The 14874-nt window shown below is 35.7% G+C and overlaps 1 protein-coding gene across 1 annotated transcript; it reads right to left on the reverse strand.

Annotated features, from left to right (window-relative positions):
* Nucleotides 1-265: 265 nt before the first annotated feature.
* Nucleotides 266-10926, reverse strand: GIMD1 (GIMAP family P-loop NTPase domain containing 1). The gene is made up of 4 exons (XM_057502515.1): nucleotides 10084-10926; nucleotides 9672-9739; nucleotides 9183-9577; nucleotides 266-843 (listed from the first exon to the last, which is right to left on the reverse strand). The coding sequence occupies exons 1-4, from the start codon at nucleotides 10119-10121 to the stop codon at nucleotides 583-585; spliced, it is 762 nt and encodes a 253-aa protein (XP_057358498.1). The 5' UTR covers nucleotides 10122-10926; the 3' UTR covers nucleotides 266-582.
* Between the last annotated feature and the right edge of the window lie 3948 nt (nucleotides 10927-14874).

A 14874-nucleotide genomic window follows, 5' to 3' on the forward strand; every position in this document is an offset into this window, starting at 1 on the left:
CATTGTCCTCGTAGAGCCTCACAAAGCAGAGTCTTCACATTAAGATTTCTACTTCTATTCATCCTGTATCATTACAAATATTTTCTAGTTGAAATAAAAATCACAATAGGACCTTTATCTGTTCATATAGGCCCCTCAAACTTGAATAAACTTTAATTTGATACTAAAGAAAAAAAAAAATAATATTCCATTTTGTGAATATGCCACAATTTGCTTGTCCATTCTGCTATTAATGGGCATTTGGATAATTTCCATCTTTTAGCTATGATTAGTAGTACTGCTGTCATAGCAGTACTATGAACATTCTGTTACATACATGTCTCTTAGTGCACAAATGTATACATTTCTGTTAGATATTTACTTAGGAGTATAGTTGCTGTGTCATAAGATTTTCCTTAGAAATCTTGAATCCCCTTTATGTTTTCAACTACCAGACAGTTTTCCAAAGTGGTTAATACCAATGTACACTCTTACCAACAACATATGGAAATTCTGACAGTCCACACCCATGCTAACAAAGGCACTGTTGAAATCAACAGTTCTGACACTAAAATGCAATGGTCTTTTTCTTTCATCTTAATTTTATTTAAAGGTAAGAACTTGGTAACAGTTTTCTTTTATAAATTCCATGATTCTTTCTAAAACTTTTACTCTTTGTGCATTAAGTGAGTTTCCTTTTTTATACTGGAAAATATATCTATGCTGAATAGAATTTAGTAGGTTTAGCAGTGTATCAGAGGCCTTATGTAAGTATTCATCTTCACTGAATCCAGCCTCTTCTATTTTTTCTGCATGGGTGAAAAGGATGGCAGTATAATTCTTCCAAGCATGTCCCAAAAGTTCCTGAAAGAGAGAAGTTAAATGGCTATTTTCCTTGGATCGTATTCCTCAAAAATGAGCAAATGAGTTATTAGGGTCAACACAGACAATCAACAGATCTGTATGTCATTTTGTTTCTAAAAATTGATATATGTAATGGAAAGTAGAGATGGGGTCAAATAAAGGAAGTAAATGGAAAGAGATGGGTAGACTTTCTAAAAGTGGTCTTAGTTTTCCATTTTATTTTTCTGTTAGAATTTACATATACACAACCTCAAAACTGCATATTATCAATGCCGCATATGATGTAATTATATTTACAGCATTTGACAATCATTTATATTTGCCTGTCAACCTATATATGTTAGAACCAATGAATTCCTTTAAGTCAGAAGACTTAGCCAAGGGAATTTTCATATCTTTTTTTGTAGGAAGTTGTGTTATCACTGTCACTAAAAGCATATTCCAAGGATTTATATTCACATTATTTGGTTACAATCTATTGATTAATCAGATAACATAATAATGGAAAAGCTCGTATCAAAATGCATTTGGTGATTTGCAACAACTACAAAATGCCATTGTGATTTGTATCCTCTTCACTTGCTTGAATCAAACCCAATTTATTAGATGACTTCCTCTAATGTGGTTGAAAAACATTGAAGACTGGTGTTCCTTTGTTTAGTAATATGTGGAAGTTGGTTATGTACTAAATTTTTGTTTGATTAGTAAAAATATGCTGATGTAAAGCAGAAGTAACAGCATGTGGCAAATTTTTCACATAATATGAAAGGGATCTAGAAATAACCATTTGATTTTTTTTATTTCCAAAGTTATATGAAATCTTGACATCGTGACAGTAAAGTAGCATTCCCTCCATTCCAAACACTCCCATTACCAAAATATTTCTATGTTACCAGTTTATAATAACAAGAAAAATATAAAATGCTTAGGAATGAACATAACAAATATCCAGGTCCTCTAATAATGAGAAGAAAGAAAAAAGGGAGAACAATTAAAATTTTGTGTCAGATGTTATGCTAAGTACTTTACATGCTTTATCTCTTTGGAAGCACAACATGATGCTTTGTGGGAGATAGTTATTATCTCCATTATGACACGGAGAAACGTGCATAGAGAGGTTAGTGCAAACTCTGGTTTTGAAAATCTTGAAGAAATTGAAAGCTTGGGAAACTATTTTTAGTGTATATAACAAATATAGGATTAGTATTCATACAATTGGAAAACAAAATAATGAAAGAAAGATAAGAGTAAGGAAGGAGGGAGGAAGGAAGGAAGAATCAGGGCTTGGAAATCTAATAGGAAAATACAGAAACTATGGGACAATATATTTAAAATTAGAAATATCTTGAGACCATGTTTACCAATGAAAATTCCTAGTACAGTTTGTTTTTTATCAGAACTATGTATTTATTTACACGTCCATCTCTGTAACTTGACTGAGCTCTTTGAAGGCAAAGTGTATGTCTTTCTATATCAATCAAAGCCTCTAACACATTGGAACTCTAATTAAATGTCTGTTGGCTTAATCTGGAATTCAGACCCTCATCATGATCTCAAAGAGAAGGTTTATGGTTTTATTTATTAGTCTTGAGCCTGCAGTTTTGAAGTTGAATCTTTGGGACACAAATTTGTACTTTCCTGCAAAACTTCTCTTTTGTTCTGTAGTTCATTATCATGGATTTGCTTGTAGTCTGCACTTTATATTTTGTGTTTAGAGAGGTTCAGGGAATAGGTCCAAAATTTTTCCTTGTATCTGTTCAGAATTTGTGTATACCATAAAATAGTTATATATTTTGAGTTGTAAAAATGTCCAGCATTAAGAAAATCTGAAGTTTCAAGATAAGTAAGGAGTAATTAACAGAAAAATTCTAAGCTTTACAGAAGAATCTTTCAAACAGGTACTTTAAATGACATATTCTTATGTGCCAGTAAAACACAAATTAGCAAAACTTTAACCCAACTCTGAAAGAACATAGCTTGTGCATATATCTAAGTGTACAGCTAATGTCAACATCACATTTTAGCTAAAGCCATTTCCAACATAGCAAAATTAGCAGACCTCTTCAGAGTTTGTCATATATTCAATATATTGTCATATAGTCAGTTCAATGAGGAGAGAGGTCAGAGAGTTGCAAAATAAATTATCAGGGTTATTATGGGTTGAATTGTGTCTCCCACTCCAAATATGTTAAGTCCTAACCTCCAGTTCCTCAGAATGTAACTTTATTTGAAATAGGGTCATTGCAGATGTAATTAGTTAAGATAGAGTTATTAGGGTGGACCTCTAATCCAACATGATTGGTGTCCTTATAAAACAGAGAAGTTTGAACAAAGACACAAATACAGGGAGAATGCCATGTGAACATAAAGATGGCCATCCATAAGCTGAGGAAGGAATCCTTGAACAGATCCTTCACTTAAGCCCTCATTAGGAAATACCCTGCTAACATATATTTCAGATTCTAGCCTCCAGAGCTGAGAGATGATAAATTTGTTGCTTAAGCCACTCAGTTGTACTTTGTTATGGCAGCCCTAGCAAGTTAATGGGGGAAAAAAATGAAGTATTAAGTATATCAGATCTAGGTTCTGGGAATAAGAAGATTCCTGGGCCATTTACATCAGAATCACTTGAGATGCTTGCTAAAAATGCATCACAATCTTTAGGGCTGGAGCTTGGGAGTTTGAATTTTAAAAAGCACTCTAGGTGATTTATTCCTTCTGAAAGTATTTATTGAGAGTCTATTTTGTTCCAGGGACACAGAGCAGAGCAATACACATATTTTTCCTGCTTATATCTAGTGGAGATTCTCGTGTACTAACTAAACTTAAAGAGGAAGAGGGAGGGACAGGAAAAAAAATACTTCCAATTCGTTGTAATTGCAAGTGGTGTTTTAGAAAATATACTGGCGCTAAAGAGGCAGACATTGAGTCCAGTTTGGGATGGAAGTGTTAAGTGGGGGTAAAGGAAGGGTTAGGACAATTTTTGGCATGTGATGGTGTCTTGAGCATAGGAATTAACAAGAGAGTTGTCAGGCAGTAAAGATATATCAAGTAAAGAGTAATTGAGCACTATTGGGGATTGTATAGTATTAGGATTTTGAAATTATTTCAATACAACTACTGATCCTTTTGTCACTCTTGTCTCTGAAGTTTCTCAAATTTTGAGCCAGACCTGATATTCATCCAGTGTATTATTGATTATTTAATACAAATTATTAAATAACTACTGCTCTTAACCCCTTGAGTGCTATTCCCAGACCAACCCCCTGGGTATTGTTTGATGAATGGACCATATTTATCATTAAATATTTTTAAAACATCAGCATAATAAAAATTCATGCTACATAAACTGCTTGGCTCAAGTGATCCTTTTCTGAATTACATAACATAGAATTCTTTTACTGCTATGTTAGTACTCACTACATTAAATAGTATACCTTTCACAGTATGTCTTCAGTTCCTGGTTTTCTGTATTGTAACATTAGCATGTTCTCTCTTTGTCTCCACCAGACATTTCCTATACTTTAAATCATAATATCATTCAGGGAAAATGAGTTAAAGCACCTAAGGATAATAGATTTGTAAGCTCGACACCACTTATGAGTCCATATGGTCAGCCACTGGGAAGTTTTTACATGTTGATAATTATTTATGAAAAGATGCTCATGTCCTATACTGTGAGAGAAATTGCACTTTTGAATTGCTGCCAAAAAATATAACAGAATGGTTGTTTTAGCTTATAATCTTTAGATTGATTTTGGCCAGAAAAGAGTTGAATTTTGAAAGTAGTGTCGCTTGGTGTGTACTCATCATTTTAGTGGCCAAACATGTTCTCTGTGGACCCAGAGAAAGAATAATCTTAGTTGATTGATACCTCACATAAAAATCCAAGAGCAAGATAAGTTAATGTAAGTTATCTGGTGTTAATAATTTAAGTACAGTACTAAGCTAGATGGAAATTTTACAATCAATCATGAATTGTTTGGTTTCGGAGTGCTAATGGGTATGAGTCCATCTAGTCCTTTTGGGACACCTAGTTAGGATATAAACTTTGTTTTCCAGGAATTATGTTCATTTTCCCAGGACCTCACCAGCCCTGCCCCATTTGTTTGTGGTTGATGAAATCATAGCATCTGGACTTTTTAGGGGGAAACTTTAAAAAAAGCCAACTATTACATCAACTGAGAAAAAAAATTATCATGGAACAGGAGAACAATACGGACCATTCTTCATATTTTATGCTATTCCCTTACTCTCATCCCACTTGAAGCACCACATTTTCCTTTTCAGGGGGCCAAAGCTGAATGATAAGACCAGAGACATGAGATTCAGAGAATATTCAACCTTAGAGATGGTCTGTCCAAAAGGTCCTATTTTACAGCTGAGGATATCGAGGCCTTGTGATGTTAACCGGCTTGGCCAAAGCTGCATAGCTGTGTGTTGGCAGGCCTGAGTGTGTAAAAGAGGTGCCCTGGCTGCCGGGTGCATGTCTTTCCCATTAAATTGGTGCTGCTCAATTTAACCTGACTAAACCGGTGAATTTTCCTTCCAGATTTTTTTCTGAATTAATAAGGAAGTTCTTTTAAACTGTAAGTTTAATTTCACTTCTACTATCTTCTGAAGCCCTATCAAGATAATCCCAAAGAAGGCCACAAATAATAAGTCCTAATTTTAGGATAAGACAAATACTAACAATAGATCATAATGGTTGTAGCTAATATTTGTGCACTTGCTATGTGCCAATGTCTGAGTTAATTTACTATTATATTAATTGACATTAATTCCCAAAGAAACCCAGTTAAACAGACCCTCTTATCTTTCCCAATTTGCCAAGGAAGAGATTAAGTTAGTTTAGAGAAGTTCCTTGCCCAAGGTCACAAAGCAAGTTAGGTAGCTAAGTTGGAGCTTGAACACAGTTATAACTTACTCCAGAACCTATGTTCTTAACCTCTGTAATACATTGCTTATGTCTAGTAATTCATTTGAATAGGTACTCATCATAGTCTGGGTAGTGATGATAACAAAAGCAAAAACAGTAATAGCAGTTTTCTGCGAACTTACTGTGAACCTACTGTAAGTCAGGCATAAGGCCAAGCACATTACCCTCATTAAATTTAGCCCTCAGAACTCTTGAATATAGGTAAAAGTATCCCCACTTTATAAGTGAGCAACAGAAGACAAGGACATCTTAGCAACATTTATAGTCATATACCGAGAATTGTAACAAGGCTTATTTTTTGGCTAAATGCTATTGAACAACTAAGCCCATGATCTTTGTTTAGTATTTTCAAGCCTTGCATTAGCCTTTCTGAGCCTTTTGTATACACACCCACCTGTAACAACATAGTCTAGTTGTTCATTCTAAAACAAAAATACATGCTTAAAGCCTGATTGTGTACAGTAATAATACATGATACCATGATAATGGAAAGACTGGTTATTAGTCAATTCCCGGATTCAGTTCCTAGTCCAGTTTGGCTGCATGTTAGCACTTTCCTTAGGGTGTCTTTACTATATCTGCTCTAACCTATTACTTTTTAAACTTTCAAATGATACCCTTAACATTCAGATGAATCATTCCCTTTATTTCCCAGTTTTCAGGAGATGACTGACATCTCTACCATTTTGCTTATAAATTAATAAAGGCCTACCATAAATAAAAAGGATTCATTTGGAGAAATGTTTCAGTTGTCACAGCTGACAGCCTATAAATACCTCTGTAAAATATCAGAGCACCAAGTGAGAAAGAGATTTAGGAGGGAACAAGGAGGCACAGAGAAGAAGAGGTCATTTCTCTGTCATTGGCCTTGTAGACACCTTGCATGGCAGCCATCAGTGCCTCCAGAAAGGGGAAAGGTAAAGGGAGAAGGCAGATATTCCATTCTCCATTTTGCATGAGCCAGGAAGAAACAGAAACCCAGGGTGTGTCTGGAACAAGAGGACCTTAACAGCTCCTTGCTCCTTTCTAACAGCTGCTGCTCCTGGTGACTATTCAGACATTCTGCAGCTGTTCACAATCTGTGAGCAAATCCAGATGGCTACCACCAGTATCTGAGGCATCTTCAGGAAGAAGGTCATAAAGAGCCAGCCTGGACTTAGGCAATCTTCAACCAAAGATCAGAGTGGAAGCCCAGAATAGGACTGCAGTGCTTCCCAGGGGTTGTGGGTCCCTTTGAGGATTACTAAGTCTCAGCTTCTGAGTTCTCCTGGGAGAGAGAAGTTATTTATTCTTGAAAAAAAAAGTTCTGGACCTGAGTTTTGCCATCGCCTATCTTCTTTCCGCTTTCAACTCCTGAACTGGACACTGAAGGCCGAATGCCAGATAACCATTTAAAAAGATCAGAGAAATGTATGAATCTAATTCACTTGTTTAAAAAAAATTAGTGTTCTGTATTCTAAAACTGGAAAAATCTATTTTCAAAATGTGTATGTTTTTAAAATATGCTTTTTGGCTCAGCATAGGACCAGCAAAGAGAAAAATTTAGAGACATATGGACAAAGTCAAGTTAGTTTTTTGAGAAATACTTGTTTATGCATTTACTGAATTACAACCATCTATAGTTTATGCTAAATGTTTATTGAATAGCAGCTTTAAATGAATTTTTAAAACTGTTTTAAAATTATGCTGATGGAATGGCAGCAGTTCCCCCCACTATTGGATTTCTTTCTACCAGGAATATTGCTTGAAATTCAGGCTTTAATGGTTTGGGGGAGGTTTGTAGGCTTTCTTATATTCCACATTGTTTCTTAATTGCAATAATCTTCTATTCTTCTTTGCTTTTGTACAGTATGTCCTTGATTTTTCAGGCGTTGGATGATGAGGGGTATTTTTTATACTCTTGTCACCCTAATTTTTTCCACTAGTTTCAATGATTACACATGGGTTTTTTTTTTGCATTTTTAGAAACAAGAATTGTTAATGGAAAACAAAACGTGTGTCTGTCTAAAATTTAGAAGTTTACTAGTTAAAGGAAAAAAATATTTCTTTAAAATGAAGTATACTAGTGTAAACTTCGATTCTAAGTATAACCGATCCTATATCAGCATGATTAGAGATTGGACCAGAAGAAGAGTGGTATTTAAACAAATTCTTCTTGAATGACAAATACTCTTCATTCTCCATGTACTTGCCTGGGAGCTTCTAGTAGAGTTGAATTATCTGATCTCTGACTTAATAGGGCTATCGTGTAATACTATGCAAGTCCAGCAGTTAAATGTGTGTAGCCCCACATTAGAGAATCAAGAGATTGAATAGAATGGAGCAGCTCAATTTTTGGAACAGAAATTGTTGTTTGTACATGGGCCTTGCTCATATATGTATGTGAACATTACTCCCTCCAGCTCTTAGCTGTGGCCATACCCAGGCCCTCCCCTGTCCCCAGCTCTTCTCCTAGACTGACTGAACAAGCCTCCAAGTTAGCAACTTATAATAAATGAATAAACAAACAGGAATGGACCACTAGGCAAAGGTGGCCTATGTTACTTATGTTTGCCCTGAGGTCCCTGTGGTTCTGGGCTGGGATGGAACAGTCACTAACTCTGCCAATAATGAGGCAAGCAGACATCTGAAATTCCTGATTTCTTTCCTATAATTAAAGCACAGATCACCCCTGAATATTTATCATGATGTATGTCTCAGTGAAGACCCCTCTCTCCCTAGTCATATTGTTACATGACTTTGGCACTCAATAAACTGTCTTATGTTTGTCTCTTCTAGACCGTAAGCTTTTTGAGGCAGGTCTCATATATTATTCACCAGTCATTAAGCTCTGTACAGGTACTCAATATAGTGTTCAGTGACTGAATCAGTGAATGAACACCGATTTGTCAGTGAGCTATAAGAGACTGTCCCCTTACTGTTGAATGTATGCAAGTCAGTATTTTAGTTCAGTGGTTTTCAGACTTGACTTTTTAAGATATATGGAAAGTTTATGCAAATGCACATATGTAGGCTTCGCTCTTCAGATTTAGTTTTCATAGGGCATGGATGAATCTGCAGGCCAGCTGATTCTGATGCAGATGTCCTGGGGTTCACATTTACAAACTTACTCAGGTTTACAGCTCTAAGGGTTTTGATGCTTAGTTAATGTCTGAAGTTTAGTATCTAATTTTCTTTTCTATGACCCAGTTCTAAAATGACTGACTGACTGAATGCCTCCAAAGGAAATTGTAAAAATCACTCTTGGTGGGAAAATCAACGAATTTTTACCAAGTATTTCTACGTGACCAGCACTTGGATTTAAACTACTTTTTAACCAGTTTTTCATAGTTCTTTCCCATTAGGATAATGTCCTCCAAATATGAATAATGGCATTAACATAATTGCCTCTTTGTGTTACCTGGATCATCTGGACTGGGGAAGATGCTTCCTGTCCGCAAAGAGGCATATCTGCCCTCTGGACCAGAAGGGCAAGGTGAAGACCTTCTTGCCGGAAGTGATGTGCCAGGGCCTCCTTGATTTCCCGTTTCACATTCTCCTTGCTCAGCCTGCTGTGTGGATAACCTGGAGTGTCTAATACCTGGACTTGCAGGCTTATCTCTTGCCCCGCTCGACGCATGAAGCCATTGAGGTGATAGCTGCGGCCCAGACTACAATCTTTGGTCACAGAACATGGAGCAAAGCTGCTGTGGAAGTCAGTGCTTCCCAGAAGAATGTTCCCAGCAGAACTTTTTCCACTCTGAGTCATGCCGAAGAGGGCCAAGTTGATGACCATCTTCTTAGAGTCCATCATGGCTATGGGTAAACAAAGCTCAACATAAGCAAGTCAGGCTTCTACACTCACCCAGTGGAAGGCTTTTTACCTGGCCTAGAGCACACCAAGGATTACCTTTAATTTGCTTTTGTCTCACTATCGTGACTAAGGCATGGAGGACTGCTCCAATAAAGTGGAATAACCTGTTGACAGGGGGAAAATTGAAATAATAGTAGTAGTTTGCAGTGGGAGAGGAGAGAAAAGCCAAATACAGATAAGGAAGGGAAAAAAAGCGATAATTGCAGGGAAGTGAGAAGAAAACACCCAAATTACATGAAGATAATGTAAACCATGTTTAGGAGAAGTATGTTAAGTCATTGATGTGGTAGGTTAAGTTGGTTTAGGAATGAGTACTGAGGTTCCTGAGTTCAGGAACAAAGCTAGCAGCATTTGAAAGAATATTTGAAAATTATTCATTCTTGGTGGAGAAGAAAGAACAGAACAGTGGAAGAAACAGCCTTCTTGCATTTTAAATAATGTTCCTTACCTCCCCACCTCCCTTCCCCATGAATACACAAGTGGCATCTGCAAGAGACTCTTTCCTGACTTCCTGAATGCTTCTCTCCTGTGAAAAATGAGTAATTCAAAGACTTCTATTTCTATTTACTAAACGTTTTTTTTTACAACCAGCAACCTTCTGATGAAAATGAGAATGACTTGTAATTTCTATTATGTAAATAATTAATAAGTTATTTATTATTATTATCCACCATAGTAAAATATTGATTATTTAAAAAGAAAGTAAAGCCCAATATATTGTGCAGCTCAGTTAGGAGCAAGGAGAACCTTGAGAGAATATTCCATTTACAACAATCCTAATATGTAGTTAATCTCTTGTGCAGAGCATAAGCCCTTTATACAGCATTTTAAGGCCATTAATCATTTTCATTAGATCAGTAAGGCAGAGCTATTGACCAATTGCCAAACATGCTCAATCTATTGATTCAGAAATAAGACATTTAGAAGTACATATTTATTATTTTAGCTTAGAACTGGTGCTTCTATTTTACAGTTTTATGTACCTCTGGCCTTCCTTGTCCTTTAATGTCCCTCACCCCAGTCTCCCAAGAGTCTAATAATGAATGTCTTGAAGGAACCTCACACCCTCATACAAAAGGCCTTCATTTTGAGGATCCCTCAAGGTGACCCCAGCTCACCCAGCTCCTTCAGCTGTGTCAGCTACACCATAGTTGCTCAGATTTCTTTTTACTCCTGAATCAGACATGATTTAAAAAGAAATTAATTATGGAATCCCAATCCACTTGGGATTGGGATATATCACATACCTTTTCCAATCTTAAAAACGCTTTCTCCACAGAGACTTCCCTCAAGCTGGTACAGTTGTTCTTTGGTATGAACTTTGACCTTCTGACAGTGTTATTGTACCACTCGGGGACTGATACTGTATGTATTTTTTTAGTTAATCTATTACCAGAATCTTCTCTATAAATGATTAGTTGTCTTCCTCTAATCAGCACTGACTTTCTTATGTCAGACTTGCAATCTCAGTAAGTACTTCCTGAAACTTTTATTTCCAGGACTAATTCTTTGTTTCAGGGCACTGCTAATAGGTAACAATTTATCTATAACATAAAGAAATGCAAGATTGGCAACTGTTAAACAGAAACAAAACATTCAAAAGCAATGTCACAGTTTTTTCCACTGCAATTGATGAGCACCATATCACTACTTCATAAAGTTTTAACAAATAGGTATGTAATATACAATAAATAGGTATTAATTACATAGCAGTATTTAGTTCATAAACTTAAAAATTCTCTAAGAAAATTCTCTTGGCTATTTTCATGAAATTTATTATTGTAATTGATGTAATTATTAACATGATTATATCAGCATGCAATTTCCATATCAATAATAACATATTTCAGAAAAGGAGTACAATTAACTATAATTTGAGGCCAAATAAATTTTGCTTAAAATTGGGGGTTTATTTTTCTATTGAAAGTTTAAATTTTATTCTTTCCACTTCTTAGTATATAACCCAGACTTTGCAAAATACTTTCTTAGTGTGTAAGACGTAGAAACCTTTGTACCATTGTATCTGGTCGTCTTCTCCTGTAGCTCTTAAAAAGTCTGTGAAATACTTATTTCTGTGATGGAATCTTGGAGACCTCTGGAATGCCTTATGACTTCGTGGGCAAAAGTTAAAAAGTCTTCTTCCTATGTGGATTAGACAGCAAAACACACACGGGATTTGTTCATCCGACAAGCACATTTGGCTTCCTGCATGAAGCAGAGAGAGCATCCCCCAGGTGGCAGTAGCAGCCTGTTTCCTAGAAGTGATTTTTAACCAGAACTTATTTTCATTTTCTTCCTCAAAACATAAACTAGCATTCTTCAATGAAGCAATCTACATCAACAATTGTTGATGCAAAAGTAAGACAAAAGTAAGCATAGAGCATTATGTTCCTTATAGAACATTATAAGAAGATTCTTAGTTTTCAAACCCTCCACTTTGAAATCATATTTTAAATCATTTGCTAAATACAGCAGTTGATGGTTGAAAAATAAGGTTCAGAGTTTATATGTGTAGTTAAAAGTTCCAGTAAGACTGAAAATTTAAAAGTAATTTCTAATAGGCATAAAGAAGGTTTTAGATCTCAGTCAAACTAGAGCACAAAAAGAAGGGTAAGGTATTGATAAGTGATGTCAAATGATTGATGTTAATTCCTTTTGAATCAGAGTGAAAAAGAAACTTGAAAAATTACCTTCATTCACTCTTCTCAGTGACTTGGCCAGATGTAAGGTAGCAGGGGTAAACTTCAACAGCTAGCTCCAGGATTTCTTTTAGGAAGGGAACTGTCTTTGTTTGAGGAAATAGTTTGATTAGCTCCTTGATGTAGAAAAGGAGATCCTGAGAACATGAGATAACTCACAAAAAGTGATAGTCAAACTTATGGGGATGGGGGAACAGCCAAGAAAAGAGTAGAGATCAGACTATGTAGAGGAAAGATGGAGGGAGAGAGGTACAGAAGAGAAAAGAGCAGAAGGAGGAGGTAGTGTGGGAGGAAAAGGAGGAGGAGGAGGAGAGAATAAGATCTATAACATTAGAATTTAGCAGGAAGCTGGATTACCACTGTGGAAGTGGCTAAGAGACTATGTTGAAGCAGAAATAGCCAAAATTCAATTTTAAGTTCTTTGCTTTTCTGGGATATAAAGTCAGCCATGTTCACAATTACTTTGTGTGAAGGTGGATTTTAATTTTATTTTGGTTTTGGTTGTTAGTTAAAAATTCCAATAAGACTACAAAATTTTAAAGTAATTTCAAATTTTACTATTTATTTTATTGTGATGGAAATTAATGGAAAGACCTGAGGTCCACCCTATGTTAGCAAAACGAGGACCATAAAAGTTGGAGATGGTGAAATGACATCTGAACTGAAGTAGTTCAGGAGAGGCAGGAGGTTGAAGCTAGGACACTGGTCTCTAGGAGCTTGCAATTATCTCTGGGAGGAACTGAGACTCTCCACAATCAAGGAAATGAGGTATTGTGTGCTAAGGGTGACTCTAGCTGACATGAGAAACAATTATATTTCAAATTACATACATACACACATACAAATACACACACATACTGTATTAGTTTTCGAGGGCTGCCATAACAAAGTTCCATAGACTGAGTGGTTTAAACAACTTTCTCAACTATGAGAAACAACTGTGAGAAATCAATTTTCTCACAGTTCTGGGAAGTAGAATTCTGAGATTGGGTGTAAGTAGAGTTGATGTTTCCTGAGGCCTCACTCCTTGGCTTATCGATGGCCATCTTTTCCAGTGTCTTCATATGGTCTTCCCTCAGAGCATGTCCCGATCCAAATTTCCACTTCTTTTATAAACACCAGTCTAGTGGATCAGGGATTACCATAATGTCCTCATTTTAACTTAATTACTTCTTTAAAGGCCCTATTTCTAAATACAGTCACATTCTGAGGTACTGGGTATTAAGACTTTAACATGAATTTGGAAGAGACATAATTCAACCCATAATAGACATACACACACACACACACACACACACACACACACACACACGTATATTATATATACATATATATGTACACATTATAACTATATAAGTTATATGTCTCTATGCCCAGTAAAATTATGTCTCTATACTCCATAAAATTGAGTTTTAGTATAAATGGTCTCTAAACTCCATAAAGTTTTTAGTATAGTCTCTGTGCAACATAAAATTGAGTTTTAGTAAAAACAGTCTTGACCTGTGGCAATTTGACTTAAAGGTGCAGTCATAGTTTTAGACCAATTCCAATTTTCATTGGCTTTAACTGTGAACCCCTTGCTTGAATGTTACATTGTTTCATAATAAAGAAGACCTGTAGAGTATTTATGATGTCTAAATACCCTTAACATTGGCCAACAGTGCTCCAAGGTGAGGGGAACGCTGGCAAAAGTTGGTGGTGCTTTGACTGACTCAGTCTGAGCTGGTCTTAGAAGAAGACATCAGATCTCACCTTTCAAAAAATTTTAGAGAACACTGGTCAGCCATTTAAATTTTGGGACACATGGTCCTAATTTGAATGCAATTTCAAAGATTTTGGAGCATTGAAGAATACCCATGCCTGGACAGGAATATTGATGGGAATAAGAGAAGGCTTCAGTCCAAACTTAATTGGTTTCATATTTTGAAGACTACATCTCATTGTCACATAGGAACATTTATGATGTTTTTTGTTTGATGTTGTTGCATTGTGTCTTCTTTGCTTTTTGCTTTCCTTCTGAATATTTCTGATTAATTTTTTAGTATTATAAATGAGATATATGTGTTTTAAAGCATTTAGGAAATTCAGGAAAGAACGGAGAGGAAAATTGGATCATTTAAAAACCAATTTCCTGAGGTCCCTGGGACAGTGGCTTCTCTTGAGGACTGGCACAGTAAGCACATATCTTTTTCCAACTACCTATTTACTCCCCCTATTTATTCCCCTTTTTTAAGAACCACTACTGTAATGAGAGGTATTAATAATGGGATTTTGCTTAATATACAAATTATGTGTAAGCAAGAGGAATTGCTGGCAGATACTAAATCAGGACATGGTATTTTGCTATGCTATGGCATTCAGTTTTCTAAGATTTATTTGTAATTTTAGCAACTTTATTAATAGTTTGTTTTAAAGCTTCCTATTTTTATACTACATTTTTCAGGTTTTCAGATCAGGAATATGCTAACCTCTTAAAATAAATCATGAAAAATTATTTCTTTTATGGTGCTCTACAACAACTTAGATACCTTGGCAATTAT

This window comes from Manis pentadactyla, chromosome 5 (assembly GCF_030020395.1).
Source record: "Manis pentadactyla isolate mManPen7 chromosome 5, mManPen7.hap1, whole genome shotgun sequence".
NCBI classification, from domain to species: domain Eukaryota; kingdom Metazoa; phylum Chordata; class Mammalia; order Pholidota; family Manidae; genus Manis; species Manis pentadactyla.